The sequence below is a fragment of the Girardinichthys multiradiatus genome, chromosome 7, assembly GCF_021462225.1.
Source record: "Girardinichthys multiradiatus isolate DD_20200921_A chromosome 7, DD_fGirMul_XY1, whole genome shotgun sequence".
NCBI lineage: Eukaryota > Metazoa > Chordata > Actinopteri > Cyprinodontiformes > Goodeidae > Girardinichthys > Girardinichthys multiradiatus.
Window position 1 is genome coordinate 20,906,527 of NC_061800.1, and position 27,174 is coordinate 20,933,700.

The 27,174-nt window shown below is 39.9% G+C and overlaps 1 protein-coding gene and 1 long non-coding RNA gene across 3 annotated transcripts in view; both read left to right on the plus strand.

The window, feature by feature from the left end:
- The first annotated feature begins 5,486 nt into the window (after positions 1-5,486).
- Positions 5,487-6,043, plus strand: LOC124870791. Its single transcript, XR_007038887.1, has 2 exons — positions 5,487-5,871; positions 5,955-6,043. It is a non-coding gene; the product is annotated as an uncharacterized LOC124870791 (long non-coding RNA).
- A 3,530-nt stretch (positions 6,044-9,573) lies between these two features.
- tmtops2b (teleost multiple tissue opsin 2b) overlaps positions 9,574-27,174 on the plus strand; it is a 77,332-nt gene continuing 59,731 nt past the window's right edge. Inside the window, exons 1-3 of one of the 2 annotated variants that reach the window (XM_047371572.1) lie at positions 9,574-10,317; positions 26,813-26,899; positions 27,080-27,138. In XM_047371572.1, coding sequence (XP_047227528.1) covers positions 9,951-10,317; positions 26,813-26,899; positions 27,080-27,138 — 513 coding nt within the window. In that variant the 5' untranslated portion in view covers positions 9,574-9,950. Of the gene's footprint in view, positions 10,318-26,812; positions 27,139-27,174 lie in introns of both variants that reach the window. The other variant, XM_047371571.1, reaches the window with a different exon arrangement.

Here is a 27,174-nt window from a genome sequence, read left to right on the forward strand (position 1 = left end):
CACTCAGTTCTGGAGAAATCCAGAATGGCTGTCCGGTCCAGGGTCATCAGACTGCCTTGTTCATTAGCCGAAAAGTTACACTGAGCCCCTCGGACAGGGCTACAACAGAGGACTCATTTCAGAGCAGCCGCAGAGCCAACAGGAGAGCGGGAGGCTGGTGTGTGTGTGCGCACAGGAACAGGTGTTTCTGTGAGCATAACCCAGATTAAGGTTAGCAGTAAAACCTGAATGCTGACTAAGAATAGGCTACTTGAAGGTTACAGCTTATCACTTATTCACCCAGCAAGACAGGAGGTGGAGGTTCACTCTAATGAGCATCATCAGGGTGATGATGAGGAACAGAGAGTAGAGGGACTTTCACTTGAGCTACAGGAGCTCCTAAATAACCTGGCTGTGATAGAAAACAGTAGGAACCCGCTCTGAGTTTCTGGATTTGCATCATAATAACAAAAATATCTGGTCATTAAGTTCAGTCAAAATCAAAGTATTTAATCCTAAAGTAGCTAAACACATTAAAAGGTTTTTCAGATGACCACATTGCATCTCATCGCAGCAGCCAGTCATACAGTCCAGTTCTACGTGTAGACAGAAAAATCTCTCCTAGACATAGCTGCTGGCTGTGCTTCTACTGTGACTAACTGTTAGTGCTCTCTTTCATACTCTAGACTTGAAAACTGGCTCAGAGTTCACTTGCTTAGCTGTCTTTTTCTCCTAGATGAAGCCAGTAAAGGAGCAACAACCATTAATGTCTTACTTTTCTTCCCCTCTAGATCCTGGATCAGTGCTTCTGTGTTCTTTTTCTGTCACTAGTTGCGTTTCCATTGACCATCAAATTGTGCAAATTGTAATACCGATAAAAAAAAAAAAATCACTTAATGGAAACATGGCAATTTTGAAAAAACTCCTGTTTTTTAATATAAAGTTTTTGCGCTAGGATGAGGTGTTTTTTTTGGCTGTATCGAAATTGGTGTATTTCGCAAAATTGCAATGGAAACACTTTTTTCGCATCACACGAGTCACGTGATCAACAACCAGATGGTACTACTAATAGATGACAGGAAGTAGTAGGAGGATGATGGCGTGGCATGTTTGGATTCACCAGCAGATGGAGCATTTTTTAAACTTAGTTTGCTGCAGGGGCATTACCAGCATTTTAGATTCCAAGCAAAGAAATGCAAGCATTTACCAAGATCTTGAAGCGTCCATCTGTCACCGCCATGTTTTTTAATGACTTATTGCGTTAGCAAACTTATTCACGTGTGATTTTAGTTGTATTTTTTATTTAATGGAATCACCGGAATTGCAAAATTGGGTTTTTTCGACATTGGCAGGATATCGACAAAGTTTTGCACACATTTGTAATGGAAACGCAACTTCCGCTCTGTTCTCTAAAACCCCCAGTCGGTTGTGGCAAATGGCCGCTCCCACTGAGCCTGGTTCTGCTGGAGGTTATATACTGTTAAAAGGAAGTTTTCCTTTCCACTGTCGCTGCATGCTGTTGCTGCATGCTCATCCAGGAGGAGTAAAGGCTGCAAGTTACTGACTTGATGCAATCTGCCGGGTTTACTTAGATTAAAATACAGCCTTTTAACCAATATGAGCAATAAATTCAATAAGACTGCACTGTTTGATAGTTATGATTAATAGGAATGTATGTACCCGACTTGAAATCTGTACTATTTAGATGAATTGACTTTGTAAACTGCCTGGAGACGTGTGTTGTGAATTGACGCTATATAAATAAAACTGAATTGAATTGATTCTAAACACATTGCCTTGGGTAGTTTAAAGGTGCAGTATTCATAAGAAAGAACTCAATCGAATTATTCACAAGTGTACCATTAACTAGTCAACAAATTCATTTCTTTAATCTAAACTAAATAAACAAGGATACAGTTGTTGGGTTTATGATTATTGACTGATTAATCTTGATCAATAATTATAATTACAAATCATAATCTGACAAAATCAATTTCTTAACCAAAAATCCTCATTTATGAATCGAGACCAGAGATGTTTCTGGTGTTGTAATTGTGGCTCAACGCCTCTGACAATTACAACCGTTAAATACTCCGTAATAATTAATAACTATTGCCGGAGATGTCACTGTTTAATCGACCGTTTCTGCCAAAACGTGTGGAACTTGAACCTTATTTTGACTGACACATCACTTTCGCACACAATGAAACACAAAACGCTCTCTCTTTATCTATGTGAATATTTATTAATTTTCACCTACTCAACATGCAAAATTCTACAAACACAGGGGTAACACATCTAAATAAGCAAAAATCAACAAACGGTAGTGGGTATGTATTGAATCAACCAGCAGTTTATGGCACTACAGACGAAGGAAATGAGAATATGAGTGGTGGTGTGGTGGCGAGTGGTGGGGGGTTGGAGCGCAGCTCCGATTGTCCTTTATGATCTTCTGATCATTAAAACTTCCCCCTAACTCCTGAGCACAAAGGATTCTAACTTTTGGCGGCAAGCTAGCACAGTGAGATTGAAGACAAAGGGGAAATGGAGAATTTTACCATGAGGTCGTTTTAACAGTCCAGTCTTGCAACGCATCCGCGTTCAGATAGTAAACACAAACAGCTCCAGGACCGCGGTGGATCCTGATATCAACATAACACATCAAAGTTTCAATAAGCAAGGTTACATGCACATATTATTCAGAACACATGAGATCCTAACCAGCGATTTTGATCGCTTCTACAACCTCTGACCCTGCCCAGGCCTTCTAATAAAGAAATAAAAGAAAAAAGAAAAAAAAAGATTGGTTTTACTTGGTGTCGTCTTCTTTCTGAGCGAGGGAATTCGAGCGAGGAAAAGTGGGATTAAGTTAATTGTGCGTCCACAATCAACTTCAGGGGAGCGGTCAGTCTTCGTCCTTTGGTCTTCTTGACAAAAAGGAAAAATATGATCTGACCATCAAAGTCGACTTGAAAATGAAACACAATAGCGGTTCGTCTCTCCGAAACTCTGTGTTCTCAGTTACGTGTTCAACTCACGTCTTCGATCGGCAAAGTGAAATCTCTGGCCTTCTTAGTCCAAAAACCTCAGTTATGAATAGTTCGTTGTCCAACGAGAGAGAATGAATGAACTCTGCAAAGATCTCCCCTCTTGAAGTGGCGCACTTCGATTACTAGTCCGGTCCTAGCAGAAGGCGAGTTTTCAAAAATGAGCGCTTTCCTATATAGCGTCCTGTGACGTTAGACTTAGGACGTCCAGTCATATCAGTCGCAATGCTCGATGGGATATGTAGGAGCGGGCTGTCCTGGGTACAAAATGGCCGATGCCATTGGAGGGGCACAGTGACGTCCAACAACGTGCAGATAGTCCAATACTCAGCAAACAAGTGGTCCAACACAGTTTTACTCAAAGTAGTGCATACATACCATTTTATGTATACAGTTATTAATAATTGTACTATTAATACTGATAACTGGACAAAAGACGAGAGTCCAAGAAAGGTCCAAGATGAGGCTCTATGTTATATTTGAGGAACCACCAGTTAACACCTTTTTAATAACAAAGACCCACATGCTCAACGGAGAACATCAGACTGTGTTGTAAAATGCTTTACTATTTTTGGCCGACCAAATTGAAAATAGTTTCTTCATAAGTAAACTGTAGGGCTGGAAAGACGGCAGGGTCTTATTTCCACGAAGAGTGGGAACTGAATTTTTGTTCAGTTGTTTTGGTGTGTGTGTCTGATCTGTGCAGCGAGCCTGGCAGTTGTCAAAAGAAGTAATATTGAGCCGCGTTTCTCCAAAGTGCACGGCAACTTCTGTCGGGACTTTCCGATGGCAAGTCCCCTTCATAAAGAGAATGTAAAAGAACTGATGGGTGCCCTACAGAAACAACAATCTTTGTTTATAAAACCTATAAAAAAAGGCCAGCGGATCAACTGAGGCATTATTTAAAGTGTCACACATCTAGACTAAACGCAAAAAGCTATTCACTGATGGCAGGATTATTAAACAGCCTATGACTGCTGTGGCAAAATTTTTATTCTGGGACCATAGAAATAAAACGGAGATTCTGTCTGCCATTGCTGAGGTCCAGCTGGGTCCAAACATTGTGGCTCGGAGGCTGAGTGAACTGTCTGCAGATGCTGTTATAGTCAGACCTGAACAAGTGCTGCTGGTTCTCCCTTCAGTGTGCTAAGTCTGTGGATTCCACTGATATAGCACAGCTGGCTCTCTTTGTGCAGATGCTGTTTGAGGCCTTTTCCACAAAAGAGGAGTTTTTGACTCTGCTGTGAAGGAGTAGTTTGTGGAATAAAAGGTTTCCACTGAAAAACTGGTCTCCATAACAACTGATAGGACACCAGATACGGTGTCACTCAGGATTCATTGCTCACTGCAAAATGGATCTGGACTTAAATTTCTGAACTACCATTGCATCATCCACAAACAGGCTATTTGTGCAAAGGTTTTGGGATTGGATCATGTCATGAAGCCTATTGTTAAAATCATCAACTCTGTTCATGCAAATGCCAAGCAGCACCAAAGCTTCATGCCTTTCCTGGAGGAATGCTCTGCAGAACATGGAGATCTCCTTCTTTACACTGAAGTCAGATGGCTGAACAGAGGTAAAATACTGCAGCTCAATGACCTCAAGGTTTTTGTGGAAATGACAGGGGAGGATAACACATTACTGAGTGATGCTGAGTGGCTGCTGGATCTTGCTTTCTTGGCAGATGTGACTGAAATGATCAACCACCACTAAACCTGCAGCTGAGAGGTAGAGACAAAAAACTATGTGATATGATCAGTGCTACAAAGGCATTTAAGGCAAAACACACATTGTACATCCAGCAAATAAAAAACAAAATATTCCAGCACTTCCCCTCATTTGCAATAATGTTGGAAAGCTACCCAGCACTAAGTAAATCGCTGAAAGTACACAGACATTGTGATATGCTGCTCTCAGGACAGATGGAGAAACTTTTCCGTGTTGACCCAGTGGAGATGGAGATCATAAACGTCCAAAAAGAATTTCCAGCTTAAGTCTCACCAGTTTACACAGTATTTCTAAAGTCTGGTTGACCCAGAAAATAATAGAAATCTTCACGAAGTTGCTCTGAAAATGGCTGCTTTCTTTGGGTCAACATATCTTTGTGAAACCGCCTTCTCTGACATGAATGTGACTAAATCCAAGTTCAGAACCAACCAGTTAGATCAGCATTTAATGTCTCATTCAGAGTGAACCTCAGTGGATATTCCCATGCATACAGCTCTCTGGTTGAATCCCTGCAGTGTCAGCCTTCCTACTGGCATTCACCACATAGTGCCCTGTCTCTGTGTTAGTGCACAGTTTGTGTGTATGTGTGTTTTTTGTTTTTTTTCCCCTCTGCTCTAGAGCGTTCCCTTGCAGGTGCTGCTGATCAGAGTCTAATCACTGGGCTTCTTAAGGAGCTGAGACTAGGAGGGAGACCTCAGGCCGTTGCTATGTTTTGAGTGGTAATGACCGTGGTGTGCAGTGCTTTTGCATACATTTTCCTGAGTCTAATCAGGATTTTTTCTTGTCTATTTCTCCCCAGACCTTGCCTGTTGGGTTTTTAAGGCTCCTAGTCCTGTGACCTGGCTCTAAGTGGGCTTCAAGGTTTGTTCCTCATTTCCTACTGTGAGTCTCCCTGCCTCCTCAGCTTCTGGCCCCGGCTTGGGAAAGGTTTCATGCGGAGAACCTTTCTCCTGTTGTTACCTGCCTGTCCACCCTCCTACGTGGGAATGCTCAAGCTGAGACGTCACTAGAGAACTAAGGGAAAGAAAAGAAACTGCTGCTGACCACACTCATCCTGCCAACCTCCATCACAGAGGAAGAACTCTCCTCCCCAGCGAAACCACTACCACTCTGGCTGTAAGTCCCTGAATAAATCCTCCAGAAAGAAACACCTTCTAATTCTCCTGGGATATCAATAACCCTGTCGCCTTCCTTTCCAGAGAAGAACCAGTCCCCTGCTGTTGTTGTCTGGATACCTGTCTTACCTCTGTTCATTTTTCTTCACAAAAATAAATCTGTTAAAACGCTACCCTGAGTTTGTAGTTGTGTTCTACTCGGAGTTTAAAGAAACGCTCCATTATGTAGAAGGGTTGAACTGATGGTGAATGTACGTATGGTTTAAAAAAGTTGTGTTGTTTGTTATTGAAAAGTTGTGACAACATGTAGATTTAAAATGGGTCTAATCATTCCAAAATACTGCATTCATATTATCCAAAACCAGAATATATGAATGATCAGTTTTCATAATCTTAGTGCCCCATATTAAAATCTTTGAATTCTTAAATGTTTAAACTTTTTAGGAGTGCGTACATAGCTAGATAGCTCTATTTATGTTAATTAATCTCCGTCAGTCTTCCTGCCCTCCTTCTGCCACAGCTGCTTCACATATTCTTGATTGACTCACATCTGCATTCTATGCCATTCTCCACCTGTCCTACAGTATATATACTTACCGGTTCTCACCTGGTCGGATTCTCCCGTTATACTCCCCGTTGTTGTGCCTGTGACACTGCCCGTGGTCTTCATCATGTTTCCTTGTGCCATCTTGTCAGTTCTAAGTCTTTATTAATATAATTATCATTTTCATCCAGTCTTCCCATCAGTGCCTGGGTCCTACTCCCCACCCACACAACATGACAAACAGGTTGATGAAAGAAGGAACATATTTAGAGTATCAATTTTAACCAAATGTTTGGAAAGCTGTCAGCATAATTAAAATAAATGTGTTTTTAGGATGTTACTATTTGACTAAGATTTTTCAAAAATCAACTTTATACCAGTTTCCTTTGTTGAAATGTAAGAAATTATGACAATGAACACTTTGAAATAAATAAATAAAAAGGTAATTTACGTAGATTAAAAAGAAACATATTTATTTGACCCATAGTAAACATAGATGAAATGAGCAGAAATTCAAGTTGTTTATAAATGTGTCAGAAAATGTGTCATTATTTGCCTTAGCATAAAGTTTTTTTCATCAATCCTAACTCTGTTTTTCTTCAATCTTTACATTACCTACTAACAAAAATAAAACCAAGTAAAAATATCGTAAACCATTCTCGGTCATATTCACAATGATTTATTTAAAAAAAAAAAAAAAACAGCCAAGTCAGAGCACTGGTACATGTCCTGTGTTATTTAAATTTGAAATTACTGGGTCACAGTAATTTTGCCCCAGGCCCAAAAATAAACTATTTAAAAAAAAATTGTTTTGGGCCTGGGGTAAAACCACCCAATGTTTCAAGACCCATCCACAACCCCTATAAACAATATGTGGTTGCTTTCACAAAGTAACTTCAATATGTAAAAAGGCGCTTTAAAAGGTTTACTTATTCGGGGGACATGCTGACAATAAAAAAGTATTTGGTGTCATGTGTCATAAATGCTAGTTTAGTGCATTTCAAAAAATTCATCCTTATCAGACGTCACTCATTCACTGGACAAAGCGGACTTCTGCAGGAAAATTAAATGTCAGCAACAGTGAGGCAACCTGGTCATTTAAAATGAAAGACATTTATGAGGACCATTTAAACTGGATCATCTTTGACATGTTTAATGTGGTTATATAATTACATCCCTCAGGGATGATTTTCTGAACAACCCATCTGCCAGGGGAGCTGGGCCATCTGACAGTTGTTAATAACTGGAATTAGCACAAAAATGAGCAAACATTTGCCTTGTACGCTCAGATCCTGATATTATCAAAAACTCTTGCTATGTAGCAACATTAAGTGAACAAATTAGCATTTTTCTTTAGCAATCTTTATTTTGAAATATTGAGCAAGAGACTGAATACCTGAATGTTCCTTTAAAACCGCATGAAAAGATAATTTATGGGGTCATGCCACATCTCTTGTGGAGATATTAAGCAAATTCACCCACAGTTCTATAACCCTGCTGTTTTAGACACAAACATGCATAATGAATCATAAACAAGTTAGATGGAGATGAAAGCAAATAAATATGGGGAATATGTATCACAAAGCAACAGTGTGCAGCTTTGACCAGAGTTGGACTGTTTAACAAATTTGCTAACAAAGGGGAGGTTTGAGTGTACTTTTTAAAGAATATACCTTATCCGCCCAACAAGGTTGACAGTAAGCAATGGCCTTCTGACAGAAACATGGACAGCATCCTGTCATTCTGAGAGATATGAGGACCTAAGAGAAAGATGTAGACTTCTTGATGTGCTTTGAATCATTGTCCTGCTGCATAACCAAAGTGCCCTTTAGCTTAAGGTCATAAACCGATGGTTGGACATTCTCTAGTAAGATTTTCTGGTAGAGAGCAGAATTCATGAATTGAGTGAGTTTTGCAAAGTTTAACCCCTCAAGCTCCAATGCCTAAAACCAGGGACCTGGCGAAACAGCCCCAGGGCATGAAGCTACCATCACAATGCCTTACAATAGGTAATGTGGTGTTAGATTTCAAATCTAAGCTCACAGTTTTAAGGGGTAGGGAATGAGCCTGCAGTTAATATCCTTCCATGTAAGTGAATCCAACGGGAAGAGAATTATATTTAAAGTGCAGGAAGATTCATAGGCCTGAATTAACAATGGGTCCTCACAAGGCAGCAAAAACAGCCATTATCTGTACAAACAGCTGAACTTCATCTCTGGTGCCTGTATACACACACACACACACACACAGTCGCTCAGCACTCACCTTGAGGGGAAAATGTTGTGACTCTTTCTGCCTCAAATATCCAACATTTGCCTTTAAACACACAGTGTAAATCCTTTGTTCACCCAAAAATAGAGCACTGTTAAATTATGTTGAAAATATTTAATGGCCCCTCTAAATCCGTCGTTGCCCATCCTATCCCTTGATTCATTGCGGGTCGTAGTTGTACCGGAAGTAGTAATGGCAGAGGAGAGAGAAAAGCTGTGAATAAAGTTGGATATATTACGTTTTTTGTGAAACAAAATTAAGTTTTACAATGTTTTTAGGCGAGAATGTAGCTGTATAACTGAAATATTTCTTTACCAAGATATTGCTATCTCGCCAACTGTCAGCTTCACCAATGAGCGGTTATTTCATGGTTATTTCATTTGAAAGGCTATACAAATGTTTATTTATGTATTCATATTAAATAAAAAATACTGTTTAGCCACTGGGCCCCCCCAGCTAAATTCCTCTGGGCCAGGGTCTGATTCACACAGCTGATTGTGTTTTGTTTTGTCATTGTTTTGTTGTTTTTTTTTTTTCAGACAAATGCTAAACTAAACAGTACCAAATTAGATATGAGTCTACTCTAAGCTTCTTTCGGTTGTTTTTTTGTTTGCTAACCTCAGTGTGCACAAGGCTATCTAGATTTCTCTTCCTGACCAAATCTGCACCCATCAAAAATAAGAGAGTGAATGATATAAATTAATAGAAATGTCTTCATTTTAAATGCGTAAAATTAAGAAGTATTTTTAAAACAAATATCTGTACAAAAACACAGAAACACGCACGCAGGCGCCCCCCGCACCACAGTCTTTCGTGACGTAAAAGCAGCCGTGCTTTTTAAGCTGCAGGAGGAAACCGCTGCACTGTTAATCCTGCTGGAGTCTGCACTCTGAGGACGGATTACAATCAGCTAATGCACTTGAAGATGACAGACCTCCCCGAAGCATTAATACAGTAATAGCCCAATTTAAACTGAAATAGACTTCTCAACATTAATTTATAAATTGCGAGTGGACCACAGAGGGAGTGATGCATTGACACAGGTGGCATTTTTGTTTTGCCTTGGAACATTTTTTCCATCATCAGTGGAGGTATGTGCGTTCTGAACGCAACATGAGACTCTCAGGCTGTGCAAGAAAAATCATTGCGGGAAGAAAACTCGAAAGAGCTTCTGCTTTGGTAAACTTTCCACCTATGAAATGAGTTGCGCGGTTGTTTTATCCAGAGCGGCCAAACTCCTCCAGAGCAAAGACAGAGTTCGATGAATGGACCGCAGGATGTTTTCGGGTCAGAGTGGTGTGAATTACAGCTTCAACCAGAGCGATGACCTGGAGCCGGGGGACGCGTCTGCGGGCGCGGCGAAGCTCTCCCCGGTGGGCTTTGTTGTGCTTTCAGTCTTCTTGGGATTCATCATGACTTTCGGCTTCCTGAACAACCTCATAGTCCTCCTGCTGTTCTGCAAATTCAAGAAGCTGCGCACGCCGGTGAACATGCTGCTGTTGAACATCAGCGTCAGCGACATGCTGGTGTGTTTGTTTGGCACCACTCTCAGCTTCGCCTCCAGCATCCGGGGAAAGTGGCTGCTGGGGCGCGGCGGCTGCAGCTGGTACGGCTTCATCAACTCCTGCTTCGGTAAGTTTCTTCTCATTATATCAGTCGTCAGCAGAACATATGCAAAATTTGTGATTTAATGTATCGACTTTTAATCATAAAACAAACAAAAATTCCCAATGTAACTGTCTATCCAGGGGCGCTACTAGACATAAAGCCTACATGGGGACTAGATCTAAATGTAAAGTCCATACTTGCAACCAGGGACGTTCTTAGGGTCTCATAACATTGGGGGCTTTAGCCCAAATCCAAAATATTTAGATTTCAATAAGACAATTTATAGGTAATTTAAAGTTAAAATAATATAGGACATATTGTACCAGTTCTCTGTCTCGGCTGGTTTTAGACTGAATGTAAATTATTGTGAATCAAACAAAAAAGGTTTGCAATAATTTTACTTTTTATGTTTGTTAGAAGCTGAATGAAGGACAAGAAGAAACAGAGTTTAGGACTGAAGAAAAACCATTTTGCTGAAGCAAATAATGACACATTTTGAGGTATTTAGAAAATAACCTAATCTGAATTTTTGCTGACAAAAGTTTTTCTTAAACTCTGAGATGTTTACTTTGGACCAGATAAATGTGCTTCTTTTGTCATCTACATAAATAACCTTTTTTAAACGTTACATTCTCATCAAAGTGTTCCACTCCTGAGGCTCCATTGTCTTTATTCTTATATTTCAAAAAAGGAAAGTGGTATAAAGTTGATTTTCCTAAATCTTAGTCAAATGGTAAAATCTTAAAACACATTTATTTTATTATGCCAAGACCTTTGAAACATTTTATTAAAATTGTTCCTTCTTTTATAAACCTGTTCTCTTTTATCGCCATCTTTTCAGCCCTTCGTTCCACTTCTGAAGAAATTTGGCTGCCAAGAAATAATAAATGAAACATTTTTCAACACAGTCTTTTGTTCTGCACTGAGCATAAGAGACATTAGTTCAGTTCTTACTATTAAACACTTTGAGAGGAAAGGGTGTTAACTTGTGTTGTTTAAAATGTAGCATAGAGCATCATGCTGGACCGTATCAGTACTAATATTACAGTTATTAATAACTGTATACATATGGTAAGTATGTCTCACCTTCAGTAAAACTCCATCCTTGTTTAATTAGTTTAGTTTATATAATATTACATGTGTAATTCAGAAAAATAAAATATTTAACTAATTAATGGTCCACCTGTGATTAATTGCTATGATTTATTTCTTAATTATACTGCATCTTTAAACCCAGAGCTGCATGTTTAGAATCAGCACAGAAGATATGAAAGAGAAGAGGGAGGTTTACTTTTGAACTTTCTACTACGTCTTACTGGAACCAGGAGATATTTTCCTGGTTTATTGAGGAACACCTGATTCTGTGTAAATGTAGATCTAGACTATAAGACTGGTGGCAGCCATGAGATCAATGTGTTGATCTGAAGGACCTTTTAATGTGTTCAGATACGTTAGGATTAAATGCTTTTATTTTGACTGAAGTAAAGGACCAGATATTTTCACATTATGATGCAAATCTGGCTAGAAGCTCACAGAGAAGGTTGCTACTGTTTTCTATCACAGCCAGATCATTTAAATTTACCTGGAGCTCAGGTGAAAGTCCCTCATCATGACCCTGAAGATGCTCATTAGAGTGAACCTCCACCTCATGTCTTGCTGGGTGAATCAGTGATTAGCTGTAACTTACATCTTCGCCTGGGTTATACCGCTCTGCTTCCACCTGTTCCTGAACACACCCACCAGGCTCCCTCTCTCCGGTTGGCTCCACGGTTGCTCTGAAATGAGCCCTGTTTGAGGCGCTCAGTGTAACTTTTCAGGTAATGAAGGAGGCAGGTTGACCTGCAGTAAACTGCTGTTCTGGACTTCTCCAGAACGGAGTCCGTCTCTGGTTGTGCGCGTAGTTGCGCATCCGTGGTGCTGCGAATGCGCAAATAACCATTTTTTGTCTTCTCCTTACAACTCATTGTCAGGTTAGGTGGTGTGGGATGTGAATATATGGAACACAAATGAAAAGATTTTTATTATTTTTAAATAAAAATGTGAAGTCCAATACCATATTATGGCTGCATCTTTTTAATACTTCTGAATTTCTTCTATCAAGAAGTCCGGGGCTATTTAGAAAACATCCGGGTCTAACTACGCGCCTGCTTGCAACTAATAAAAAAGATTAATAAAAAAACAGCGTGACCTTTTTGTTAAACCACATTTCCACTTAAAATAGTTATAATACGGCTAACTTTGGCTGTTTTTATCTCCAGCATTTCTTAAATGTTACACAAACACACTACCTGTCAAAAAAAAAAAAAAAAAAAAAAAGAGGGGCTTCCTCCATTTAAGAACAAAGCAAATAGGTCCCTTTGGATAGTAATTGCATGGACGATAATGTTTCAGCTGGAAACAAGTTATTTAACCCTGACTGATGCAATGAACAGCCTCTCATTTCTTAAACCACCATGTTAGAAGGCACATCCTGTGGTCATGAAAAGAAGTTAATCTCCTTCAGAAGGGTTTAAATTATTGGCATCAAGCAAAGAAAACATCTAAGGAGATTGCTGGGACTACTAAAATTGGGTGAAGAACCATCCAATGCTCTATTTAGAACAGGGAGGATAGTAGGGACCCATCATTCTTGCAATAAGAAGTGTGCTGGGAAAACAAATCTTGAGTGATTGTGATTAGCGATCTCTTAAATGTTTGGTGAAATTAAAAACAGGAGAACTCACGGCTATGTTCAATAGTGAAAGTAAGAGCATTTTCACACAGTGCAAAGGGAAATCAAGGGATTAGGACTAAACAGCCGCGTGTCTTTACGAAAACCCTTCATCTGTGAGAGTAATGGGGAAGAAAGGCTTCAGTTTGCTTGACAGCATAACGATTGGACTCTGGATCAATGGAAGACGGTTTACCCTGTTCCAGAAGAAGAGAGGCAGATGAAGTGTTGCACCAGCCATGCCTACTGCCTACAAGCCTGTGGGGACAGATCTGGGGTTACTGTATTGAGGCAGCAATCTGAGTTATCTGTTCGAGATCTTGATGAAAAATTTATGCAACTCTGGACGCAAATAAATGGCACTTGACAAAAAACGTTTTGTTGAAATTTATTTAATTATTTGGTAATTAGATTATCACAGTGTAATAACACTGAAAATACTACAGTTTTACATCATCACAGTATAGGCATAAAAATTAAAACAAAATATATAAAATAGTCTTCAAAACAGCATTACTTTAATAAGAGTGAAAGTTGGAGCTACTTTGGTTTCCACTCAATGACCGGCTGTGTCTTTAATGGCTATTTTGAGGTGAATTTATCTTTCTTGTGCAAGGTAAAGGTGTAGCAGTCTTTTTTCAGCAGGCTGACTTGCAGCGACAGGTGGGGGAGGGAGAGTGCAAAACGGATTAACAGAAAATTGTCTACAGAGGCGTAGAGACCGTGGCGGCCGGCGACGGCAGCGGGAACCTACAGGTTGATCAGTCAGTTGGCTCAGGAGCGCAGCACGTCAGCTCAGGAACATTGTCAGTCAGGCCTGGAACACAATCAGTCTGGCCTGGAACACAGTCACTGGGCCCTGGAGCTATGGTCATAGGCAGTCCACCCGAGGACCCCTCTGGCACAGGCAGTAGAGGTGGTTCGTCTTCGAACCCCTTTCGAAAATCAGGAACATGGATGGGAGGCGGTTCATCCTTGAACCCCTCTCTGAACTCTGGAGGCTTGGAGTCAGGCGGCGCCCAGGAGTCAGGCTTCAGTTCCACGAACAACCCCCAGAGGAAACCTAGGAGGTGCTCAGGACCAGGATGTGGAGGCAGCCCGCCCACGGGCTCCTCCGGAACATGACCAGGCGAACCCTCAGAGGCTGAAGCAGAGCCAGGCTAACCCTCAGAGGCTGAAGCAGAGCCTGGCTAACCCTCAGAGGCTGAAGCAGAGCCAGGCTAACCCTCAGAGGCTGAAGCAGAGCCTGGCGAACCCTCAGTAGCTGAAGCAGAGCCAGGCTAACCCTCAGAGGCTGAAGCAGAGCCTGGCGAACCCTCAGAGGCTGAAGCAGAGCCTGGCGAACCCTCAGAGGCTGAAGCAGAGCCAGGCGAACCCTCAGAGGCTGAAGCAGGGCCTGGCGAACCCTTAGAGGCTGAAGCAGAACCGACGGGACCCTCGGAAGCCAGAACGAGGACAAGCTGCACCTTGAACCCTCAGAGACAGGATCCGGCGACACTTCCTCCTCGAAACCTTCATCACAGGGTTCAGGAACTAGGACGAGGACCACTTTGTCGTCCTAGTTTAGCTTAGTGCAGGTGAACCGAATAAAGTTAATTGACAGACAGAACACAACGTGACAGGAGCAAAACAGAAATTCTAGGATACAAACTAATAGAAACATAACTAGAAAAACATGAAACTAAGGCATAACCAGATCCAAAAACCTAACTTGACAAAACATGAACTTGAAGAAAAAAACTAAAGCATGACCAGGAAAATAATAAACAGAAGCATGATTCAAAACCTTAACTGTGAGAAACATATAAGGAAAAATCCGAAACCAAACAACCCCAAATCATAGCAACGTTTTCAATAAAGCATGACCCAAAAGGAAAATTCATGCAGTAAATCTCTTAAATTGTCAAACTTAATTAGATGCTGCTTTGAAAGTATTTTTCTCTCGTTGTACAATAGGGACAGTGATGCTTACGGGGATTAGAGGCAATACAAAAAGTTCTACTTGGGTAGTAATGCAATTGTAGAGTTGGGTTGAATCTATTACATTTTTTAAGGGGTTTTTATTACAGAGCAAGATAATTTTTATTAACCACATTGTTTAAGCTGTGATGTACAAACTATAACTGCGACAGTTTGAAAATGGTGAAAAATCACTTTAATTATTTACTTATCAGCTGACAGTCAATCAAAATGTCTGTGCTGGTGAATACCTCAAATTTGCTTTCAGTATATAGAAAACTATTGTCAAATTTTTACGAACTATCTCACAGTTTTCAAGAACACCGTCTACCTTTTCTTATCGAGAAATGCTGCAAGAATAATTTTTCTTTAAGAATGGCCAACAGGTCTCAGCCAGGTATATGTTTTAATGCTGATGTAAAGGATTGCAGAGCTCGTGGCCGGAGGCTTTTGTTGTGTCTTGTGTGACAGAGTAACAAATTGGATTCACCAGTAACTGCCTCTGGAAATATGAGATAACACTGTTTAGCTCATTGCATTCTTGTTTGCTGCATTTACAGAGATACTAGTTGAACAAGTGATTTCAATATGAAGTCCCGGGAGACTGTAAAATCAAGTATGAGTGGATAAATAAGCCTGAGCTTAAACTTAAGCTATATTGTACGACCCCAATTCCACTGAAGTTAGGTCGTTGTGTAAATAAAAACAAAATACAATGATTTGCAAATCTTGTTCAACCTTTATGCAATAGAATATACAACAAAGACAATATGTTTAATGTTCTGATTGATAAACTTTATTGTTTTTTTGCAAATATTCACACATTTTGAACTTGATATTTGCAATGCGCTTCAAAAAAGCTGGGACAGGGACATGTTTACCACTGTGCTACATAGCCTGTCATTTTAACACTCAATAAGAGATTGGGAACTGAGGACATTAATTGTTGAAGCTTTGTAGGTGGAATCCGTTTCCATTCTTGCTTGAATTACAACGTAAGTTGCTCAACCGTCTGGGGTCCGCTGTCATATTTTGCGCTTCATAATGCGCCACACATTTTCAATAGGAGACATGTCTGGACTGCAGGCAGGCAAGTCTAGTACCCATTGCCCCATCTTTGCTTGTGAACGACTGAGGCTTTTGGGGATGCTCCTTTTATACCCAATCATGACACTCACCTGTTTCCAGTTAACCTACCTGTGGAATGTTCGAAACAGGTGTCTTTTGAGCATTCCTGGACTTTCAGTACAGAATGCCCCAGCTTCATTGGAATTGGGGTTGTACAATTACTTGTAATGCCCCAAAGCCTATTTCTTCAGAGCACTCACCAGGAGAAAAACCTTCTGTTCAGAGCCATCTTCACTGAAAGAGCTCCAAAACGGACATTGCCCTCTGCTTGATCAGAATCAATAGACAAACAGAACAGTCATTTACTTATAGTTAAATTACAGTGAGTTGGTCATTTGTTCCTTGATGTTAAATGTAATTGCAAGGGTCTTTATAAGCACTTTACGTACCATTTCTGGAAATTTTACTTATTAAACTGTCATTTTGTTATGTTAGATGAGAGGTAATATTGGGCTTGAGCTGCAAGTGAAAAACCAGATATCACTCTAAAATTTTATAAATAGATTCATTTAGCTGGTAAGTACAACAGGTGGCAGCAAATTTTCTCATTTCAAGGCTTTGATAATTCACTTGTTGAGATGGATTAGATAAGTTCCTCTTTTTACACATATAAGTGGAAGAATTGTACTGGCCACAAACCTGAGTCAAAGTATTTTAAACATCTTGCTGCATACTACCACTCCTTCTTTATCTTTTGAATTGGCACACCAATACTCAAAAGTGAGTACTGAGCTTGTGCATCAGGTAAAAATGCAAAGCGACAACTTGACAAGATGCAGGTCTTGAGCAGTTTCCATTATATTAAAAAATGCCAAAAGCATGACCCAAATGTGTTAAAATTGACTCAAATGGCTTGTTAACTTTGTTTCTTTTAACTGATATACAATGCCTTGCAAAAGTAATCATACCCCTTGAACATTTTCACATTTTGACACATTACAACCACAAACTGTCATATCCACAGAGCTGTGTGCAGTTTGTTTTGGTGTTTTCCTTCATCCTCCTTCCAGGTTGTGACCGGCGGGTGCAGGCTCTGCAGCTGCCGCTCATCAGGAGGAGCTTAAGGAACAGCTGACCTTTTTGCCTGCCTGAGGGAAACAGGTCAGTGGCTGAGAAGGCGATTGATTTCAGCACCCTAGTGACAGTGGGGTTGGAATTCACTGGCTCTTAAAGGGGCTTTCCTGAATGGACTGGCTAACAGAGATGAGCTACAGACTCTAGATGCTATAAAGGAAATGGCAGGCAAAGTCCAGCAAAATGATATTCCCCATTTCCAAATTCACTCTACCATCCAAAACCTTAGTATTCTGGATTTCATTAACCGATGCATTATTCCCCTCCACAAGTTAACCTCCGCAGTCTTTGACTGTCCTGTTGGCGAGGGGGTGGACAAACGGGTCTCTGGTCCTGGAACCAGAGGGGGCCCAGTCTTGCAGTGTGAAAGCCAGAGTGGAGCAGATAAAAGTGACGCAGGAGTGGCTGCCTGCCTTGGAGGGAGAAGACACAATCAGGCTGTGTCGCCAACTCCTTGTAATGGCTGAAAAATGTGAACACCTCTTCAATAACCTTTCTGGGATATATTTTCGAGGGTGGACAGGTGAAAAGAACCCTGAGAAGATCTGATTAGTGCAGGAGTGGCCCACACCCACCTTCAGGAAGCAGTTAAAATGCTTCCTGGGGTTCGCCAACTTCTACCGAAGGTTCATCAGGGATTTCGGTCTCACTGCTGCTTCTCTAGGTTTGGAATAAGGCTCAAATGGCCCTTGATTGAACATCTGCCCAAGAATGCATCCCAGCCCCATTTATGCACCTGGACAGAAGGTCTGGTTCCTAGCTAAAGACTTTCCACTTAAATCCTGCATTCGCAAATTGTCTCCCTAATTCCTTGGTCTATTCAAAATTAAATCCATTCTCAGCCCTTCTAACATCCGTCTCATACTTCCGTCGTATCTCTGTGTCCACCCTGTCTTCCATGTCTCCCAGATAAAACTTATCAAGTCCAGTCCTTTGTGGCCTCCTCAGTGGGGATTTTGAGGAAGCATTATGATAATTTCACAGACAAAAAGCTTTCTATATTTCATGTTGCCTTCAAAATGAGTAGGTGTTCGGTCTTCATTTTGGCTGGGGCTTCTATACTGAGCTGTGCTGAAGGCACATGTTTTTTTTGCATGTACAATGCTATGCTGTTGTATATTCTGTTGTGTCAGGGTACTGGAAAGTGTGGTGGAAAACAGGATATGTTTGTTAAAAATGAAAGTCTTAGAAATGCTTTTTTTTGGCTGAGGTTGAGATGGTAACTGAAATAAAGCTGTCACTGTAAAGTCTTATGACATTTTACTAATCAGTTCCCCTTTTAATGAAGCTGTACACAATCAGTCTCACTTTTTGTAGGTGCAAATCAAAGATGATAAAGCTTGACTTTAATCATTTCCTCTGTGACATATCCATGCTATTGTTCTTGCTCTGTTGTTTTTACTTCAGATAAGATTGCAGCCAGAGTAACCAGAGAACAGGAGCCATACTGTAAGAATAATTTTATTGCAATGTCGTGATTTATCTCTAAGGCTTCCTCAGGCTTGATTCAAACAGTGATTAAATTCAAACAAGACACACAAAGGCTCTCATTCATTCTCCGAAGGAGCGGCAAAGAAACAGAAATCTGTCATATTTTCCTAACATCTGTGTCATATCTGTTCTACTGTGCAATCACCTTTTCAATATGTTTACCTTTTGGTTTTCTATATGATACCAAATGCCAGGAGCCGGCATGAGTGGATGAATCATGCTCGTCTCACTTCATTCTTCATGTCTTGTCTTTTGTCTTCTCTGTGTGAGCTTCCTGTCTACCTGTTGCCAGCTTACACTACATGCCTGTCTGCTTATAGTGTTGGTTTCAAATGAGCACATTTGTTTTTTAATTAGATGGTCTTTTTTACAACTTGGCCCTGCGTTTGCATGTTTCTCAGCGGAATATGTGATTACAGATGATTTAAACATAGCTAAATGCTGTAAAAACATAGAATTGCACTTTTAAAGGCACTGTTTTATTGTAATTTATATTATTGATATTATTTTAGAACATCTCCCAGCAGCTTCTTCCTCACTGTCTCAGTTTTGTTCCCCGTATCCTATTCATGGCAAATCTGCTCTTGGGAGATGTAGTTGTGATACAGGGAAAGAGCCCGAATCTACTGCTTACACGGGAAAATATCCAGATGAGCAACTCATACATTTACCACTTCAATCGTAGAGGATTTCCGGCAATTGTTTGGTTGCAAATGTCTGACTTTTAATTCTCAGAAGACCTTTGACTTTTTTCCCTCAAATTTCTGACTTTACATTGTTGAAAATATATCCCTTTAATCATGGGAAATTTTCATTTCTTTCCTGCAAATGTACAACTTTTTTGTTCTTGCATATATGTGAAATTAATATAGAAATTTCGTTTTTGGTAGAAATTTACTCCTTCGAGGCCACATTTTTTAGTTTTGAAAAGTTTGAGCAATATTTGGACAAAAGTTAATTTACTCATCAAGAGGCCACCCATCCTACACTGTGCCAGCTATGCTTGAGGTCTGGGCCCAATCTGTTTATTAGAACAAATGAATTGTATGTTAACCCAAGTCATCTTGGTTGTTTGCTATTGCACGTTATGCAGTTTGTAATTTTGGCCTGCACAGCTCAGAGGGTCACCCATTTCCTATTATTTAGACATGCCAATAGGCAATAGATAGATTACCTGGTCAGGTAAAAGAGTCTATCACAAAGTCTTACATCAAGCTATTATGTGAAACTTAAAGTATGATGTTTAAAAGCAGGACAGCTTCTGGGCAAAAACATGAATGAACTTATTGTGTAAAATTAAAGGGTCGAGAACAAGAAATGGACAGAAGTTGCAACAATTGCTACAGGAATTATGCATTTCAATAAATGTTTGTGCTGCTTTTATACCCTTTAAATTTCCCTTATGTGTTATGTTTTCAATTTAAGCCCTGGCAGAGTTAAATGTTGCAGAGAGCTGATAAAAAACAAATTAAATAACGCATGTAATTGGTAAAGTCTTTTCATCTGCAATGTCAGGCCACCACAGAAAGTAAAATAATTTCTGCAGCATCAGAGAGCAACTAAAACCTTTTTAAAGGTATTTGTTATGTGAAAAAAAAGTCATGTTACCTGGGCACTTTATAAACCGCAGACTGCTTGAGAAAATATGCTGTATATCCTCCAGCTCTGCCACAGACTTCCCACTCTGGGTTTACCCTTCTATTAGTCAAGCTTTCAAAACAGTCTTACTCTGATTTTGCATAACGATGTATGCCATCGATGGACCGGCGATCTGTCCAGGGTGTACCCTGCCTCTCGCCCACAGACTGCTGGAGATAGGCACCAGCTTCCCTGCAACCCACTATGGAATAAGCGGTAGAAAATGACTGACTGACTGACAGACTGACTGTATATTAGGCTTGTATATAATGCTATGCAGTTTTAAAATCTGATAAATACAACAGTTATCCCTTTTACTGATTTTATTTCCTCTTTTGTCTGATCCCTTTATTGATTTAGAGGATAATTTAGGTCTTTACTCTTCACAATATAGATTCATAAATGGTTACAGTACAGCAGTAAAGGTTAAGTTACTATTATCTACATGTAGTGAGACAAACTAATGTCCTGAATAATGTTCTCTGTCAGTGGTGATGATAATCAACAATATTTTGGTTGAATTTGAGATTTTTTGTGTTGCTGTGATGGACCTGTTAAGAGATTACCTCTCATCAGATGTGGATGATTTAGGGTCAAGGCTGCACAAAATTGACCTGGATGAGTAAGGGAGGGGGTTTATTCTTAATCTAAGGACTTCTTATTGTCTGAAGATCATCAATATAATTAAGGCACAACAATGTAATTAAGTCAGAAAGGCCTGGAGTACCTGCCCTTTGCTGTGTTCAGTTGTAACTCTGGAGAAGACACAGATAGCTTTGAATCGTTAGTGTTCATTAGGATCGCACAATAAAGCTGAAACAGTGAGCTACAACCCTTTCTGCTATTTTAAGGACCTTTTATGGCTTTTTATCATCAATAACCTTCTTCTAAATGCTGGATTTATGGGCTCCATGACTGCCTGAAGACAGATTCGCCCAATTAAGCTGTGGATCTATGCACCCCTCCAGCGAATGGGTTAAAATCTCGTACACTAGATGTTTAAAGCTGGTAGAGAGAGATTCCAAGCAGCTTACGGGCTGGACTGGAGTGATAGGTGGCTCTAGAAAATATTGACTCCTTGGGAGCTGAATCCAAATGTATGTCAAAGAGATTTTTATCTGTAAGAAATGTTGAATACTATGTAGTCCTTCTATTTTTCAATTATGGGTTATGTGGGTTTTATTATGTGAGTTGTGTCCATCTAAAATTGTATTAATTAATAAAAGTTAAAATAACTAATAAAAACTGTCCTCAAATAAAAATAGTTGTTATAAAAGTTTCACTTCTACTATTTAATAGTTCTACACTTTTCTGATGTTGTTTAACTTCCTCTTTTAAATACCCAGCATTGTCTGGTCTTGGTCTGGTCTGTGTTGGAGGTTCTGTTGCTATAAAAGCCAGTTCCTTTCATTACCCAGTGGTTTTATGGATGCATCACTCCTTCCCTTTTCTGACCAGCAACCCATAAGTTTAAAAAGCTAAAAAGGGTCAGAGATCTTTGTGAAAGTTGCCTGAGTAATCAAAGCTAGTGGGACACTTTGTCTGAGCAACCGCACCCTGTAGGCCAGAGGAATGATTACAGAGATCAGCGCTGAGGCTCCCGTCTTGGACCGTCGCCGTCTTTGAAAGGATGACAAAGAGCCCCGAACGAAGGTCAGCTGTAGTTTTATATCTGGCACTCCAATAGATGTGCCCTCCCTCAGTGTTTATCAGCAGACTATGTGTCACAATGGTGACACATAGTCTGTGTTTACGAAACAATAAAAAACACATAAATGCTGTTAAGAAATTTTTCTTAACTTCATGCTTTAAAAAAAAATCATTAAAGCCCTGTCCTAACCCTGTCTTGAAACTTCAAACGCAAAGTCCTCCATTGTTGCTTTAAAGAAGCCAATATCTGTTCATTTCCTCAGTCTGGTGAGAATAATCCTCAAAAGACTATAGACTGACCACCTGCAAAGTGAAACCTATTTTCTGTTTGCTTGTTTTTCCTTTAGTTGGATTATCTTCTCCTTTGGGGTTTTATTGAGCCTTTGCTCCTCTCACCAATTCTTTATCAAAACAAAAAAAGAAAGGGAGAGACAGTAGAGGACTTTTCCAGCAAAATGAAGACAGAGATCAGCTGATCCTGTTTTATCTTTGGCTAATGTTAGTGCCTATATTTAAAAGTCAGAGTAACTAATAGCTCATATTCCATTTATTTATTTATTTTATGTAGTTCGGCTGATATATTTGTTTGTGATATGTGTTGTTTCTTTTTTACTTTGTTTTACCACAAAGCTGGAATGATATGGTTGAAGTTGTTACTTCAGTCTGGTAACAGCTAAAGTCATTCAACCCCCAACGCAAATTAAGTTCACTGGCAAAGTGTTCTGACAAGCAGCTGTAAGCAGCTGTTTGCATTAAACTACTCAAAGCAGAAAAAGGTTAATAGCTTATTTCAATGAATGTTACAGATAGTTTCTCCAAATATAATAACACATGGCATGTGTAATTACTACTTCACGGCAAGGATCTTTAGAAGAGCATCATTTAGCCAGAATCCAGCTTCCAGCAGCGTTCCTGAGGAATCTTAGTCCACTCATCCTGGGCCAAGGCCTCCAGTCCATTAATATTCTTGCATAATTTTCCTTCCACTTTACTGTTATGCACTGATTTGTGTTGGTCTATCACATAACATACCACAAAAATATGTTGAAGTTTGTATTTAATCTTATCTTATTTTATATGTTTATTTATCTAGGACCATTTACAGAAAACATTGAGCTTTGTAGCAATAAGAAATGCACCAAATCTGACCTTGAACCTCCTTGTGTATGCACAGCTCCACACACTGGCCTGTTAAAAAATTCCTTCAGGTGACATTTGATTGAATTGGGTCAAATTTTTATTCCAAATACTTAGTTTTCCGGTGTTTGTACAAATGCAATGATTATGAAGTTGTTATGATGTCATACTTAAAACATTTGATAAAACTGAAATGCTCTGTAGAGTTAATAATTTTTCCTCCTAAGCTCAAAACTCTTTTCCTTTGAGTGCATGGGATACCTTGAAGGAATACACTGGCTCCAGACAGTGACACTCTTATCTGGTATGTTATCCATACTCTCTCTGTGAAAAGGAAAACAAAACTAGAATCGTTTATCAAACTCTCTTGACTTCTGTGTGCTTCAGAGAGCTGGATAAGTGGTGTAAAAGATATGAAGGGAGACAGGACAATGGAGGACTGATGAGTTACACACAGGAACAAGAAGTTTGATCCACCTGTTTAAAATTTGTTTGCCTTGCTTTTCTTCACCAACCTTTCTGGCTGAACAGCTGTGTGTTGAAATATTCCCTGAACCGCACCAGTTGAGGTTCAAACTCCTTTTTCAAATACAGATGACATCAGAGCCTGAAATCAGACCACAGTGTGCTGGTCTTTACCTTCAGATCAAAGTGGCTCACTTTGAGTTAATTCTTCTGTTTCTCTTTTCCAAAGCCTACCCTGAAGTAAATCAAGGTTTTTAAAGTATTGAAAAATGCAGAAATGAAACCATTTCATTTATTAAACTGCAAATAGAATATGGTCTTGTAAAGATTTTTATCAATCGTAACAAAGCTCGCCATGAATAGTAAAAGGAAGAAAAGGTTCCTTGTAATTTACTTGCTTGCATTTGCATGCCAATGCTGTTATTGTATGATGGCAGATTTGACTGATTGACAAAATACTGTAGCATCATTTCATTATGGAGAAAATTTTTTTAACAGATGGTACTGCAGATCAGTGATTAACAGTCTTGCAGCACGGAGGATTTAAGCCACACTGTGCTGCACTATGACTGCGATTTGTTTGGTTACAAGGCAAATAATACTTACAACTCATGTTGTACAAAAAGGTTTTGAAAATTCAGTAAATGTATTTTATCCTTGCTGACTGATAATAAAGAAAAACTTTGTAAATCCAGAAATGAAAAGGACTGAACAGGTTCTGCTACCCTCTGCAACACGTATGCGCTGGGTGGAACCCAGTGGGAGGCCGCAGGGGTGGGAGATTTCATTTTTAATCAGCCACAGACTAAAAAGGAAAAGTAGATGTTTCCAGTAAAAAGAAAAAACTCAGCAGCTGAAGCTATACAGGCAGAAAATATGACATTATATACACAGAGCGATATCACTTGTGAAATAACTGAAAATTAATGTTATCAAGAGAACACCAATAGCTGCAGAAAATAAAAAATAAACAAAAGAGAAAATCAGTTGAAGCCATTTATTTTTTTCTTTTGATATAAACAGCATCTTACTAGCTTGCAGGATGTTTAAGAAATTGTCATTGCAGGTTTCAAAGTCTCCCAAGGCTGCATTATGTGTATGTGCCGCACTGATGTTTAACAGCACTCTGTGTTGAGTTCAACCTATGCTCTGTCGTCCTGAACTTCCAAAGCATACTCCTGTTTTTTATAAAACAAATATGCCTAAGGCAGAATGAATGTTTGACATTAATCTTTATTCTACTTGACAGCATTCCTAGTAGAGTCTTTCCCAGAAATCAGGGAGGTACCAGGCACCGGATGTGCACAGATCTTGTATCGCTCTCCAGCCAGACCTCTGCTTACTCTTTCTCCATGGGGCGTACACTTTTAAAACCTTTAGGAACAACAGCTAAGCTGAGAGCTGCTACGAGTTGTAAAGAACAGGACAAAGTGAAAGAAAATTAGTGTTGTAAAGTTTATGTACAACTTTGCACTGCAAGAGGCTGTGGCTTGCATAGATTAAAGAGGAATGAAATAACAGGAAAACCTGTTGCCAGTGATCATCAGATTTGAAGCTCTAGCTCCCAAGAAACCTTCAGATTGGACCCTGGGGCATCAGAGTAGCAGAGTTTAGTCAATGACGAATCCACCAAGGTTTCCAGGGGTCGACTTAGGAATTTGGGGTTTGTTTCCTGAACAAAATGCCTTATCTGTTAAAACTGAAATAGTTGGGATTTTTTCTTTGATAGCTCAGAAAAGGAAATAAATGTCTCATGGTTGCAAAGGTCTTTCAATTTAGTTATCCCTTTGTCAAACCAAGTCTGAAAGCTCAAGTCAACAGAAGGGGGCAGAAATAGATCATTGTTAACAAAGGAAGAGAGATCTTAATCCAAGTGGAGACCTAGGCTTTTCCTAATTTGAATCCAGATTTAGCTACCACTGCGTTTAAGGTGAAGTTGGAGTAGGTCACAGGAAGTTGGGAGCAAACCAGAGAATGAAGAGAGAGTTTAGAGGAGGCAAATTACATATCCACCCACATGGGATGTTGTCACAAAGCCCAGATCATCTCAAACTGCTTACTTGACAATAAATCTGCTGTACTCTTATCGCTTTCAAAGTCAGCAGTTCTTAAAGCACCTTGGGGATGTCGTGACATGGGAGATTCCCATCATGTCCATCTAACAAATATGCAGCAACTGTGTGATGTCATCATGTCAATATGGACCAGCGTCTCAGAGGAATGTTGCTGACACCTTGTTGAATTTATGCAATGCTCTCAAAGTTCTGAAGGCAGAATGGTGTCCAACCCAGTCTGGAAGAATGTGTCTAATAAAGTGTCTAGTGAGGGTATTGTCAGCTATACTGTCTATCCATTTGTATTTTCTGCCTGTTTTTCCCCTTTATTTGCACGTTTCTATTCAAACCCCTACTTTAAAAGCAAAATGCTTGAGCCATATGTGAGAGCACTGCATTGATTTCAGGAAAACTGAACAATAATAAAGCACATGAAAGCTGTTGGTGGTTTCAAGTCTCAAATATATTTCCTGCAGAACTGCTGCATCACATTTGAGTGCATCTGCAGTACCTTGTATACCATCACTACCATCAATACCATTCCAGTCACTACCAGAGTAAAGAAGTAAGGAAATTATCACCCTACACTGCACTCAGAAAGAGAGAAGTTGCTGTTCAGTATATTAAACATCAGGACATGGCAACATCACATGCTTGTCTTGGCTCCTCTTTTAAAGGTTTCAAGTCAGTGAAAGAATTTTCTAAATATGTATCAAGTCAAAAGGCTTCGTTTTCACAGTTTCCAAACAAAGGCGAGATAACCTGTTACAGAATGGAGTTTGAAAAGAATATCACTGTTAATCAGTGCATGTGGCAATGATGAACCAGGTTTAATTTATTGCTCAGTGAGCAATCATTAAGTCAAGCAGCAGTAAAGGCTTTCTGCTAGAAATGCTAGCAATGAAGGAGTCAGCCGATGGTTGAGTGAAGCTGTTATTTAAATCACCTGTCATGAGAATGTTTTCGTTGCTCCTGAATCCAAAACCTCTGTAATTGTTAACCACATATCTGGAGGTTTAGTGAAGTATCAGCAGCAACGTCCTCCATGAGTGAATACTCGGGGGGTTGCAAGCTGTCTAAACAAGGGACGTTTTGCACTTTTAACCATTGAAAAGATCAACAAGAGCCTTTAAAGTACTGTGTTAATTATGTTGGTGATCTGCAACCCACTGTCAGTACCTCACACCTCCATCTCTCTGTCTTTCTTCCTCAGGTATTGTTTCGCTGATCTCACTGATGATCCTCTCCTACGACCGCTACAGCACCCTGACTGTTTACAACAAGCATGGACCAGACTACCGTAAGCCCCTGCTTGCCGTTGGGGGCTCTTGGCTTTACTCCTTGTTTTGGACAATGCCTCCCCTGCTCGGCTGGAGCAGCTACGGCTTAGAGGGGGCAGGAACAAGCTGCTCTGTCTCCTGGACAGCCAAGACCACTCAGTCACATGCCTATATCATCTGTCTGTTCATCTTCTGCCTAGGTCTGCCCGTCCTCGTGATGATATACTGCTACAGCCGTCTGCTCTTGGCAGTGAAACAGGTAGAGACACGCTGGGTATGCACATGTGCCTGTTTG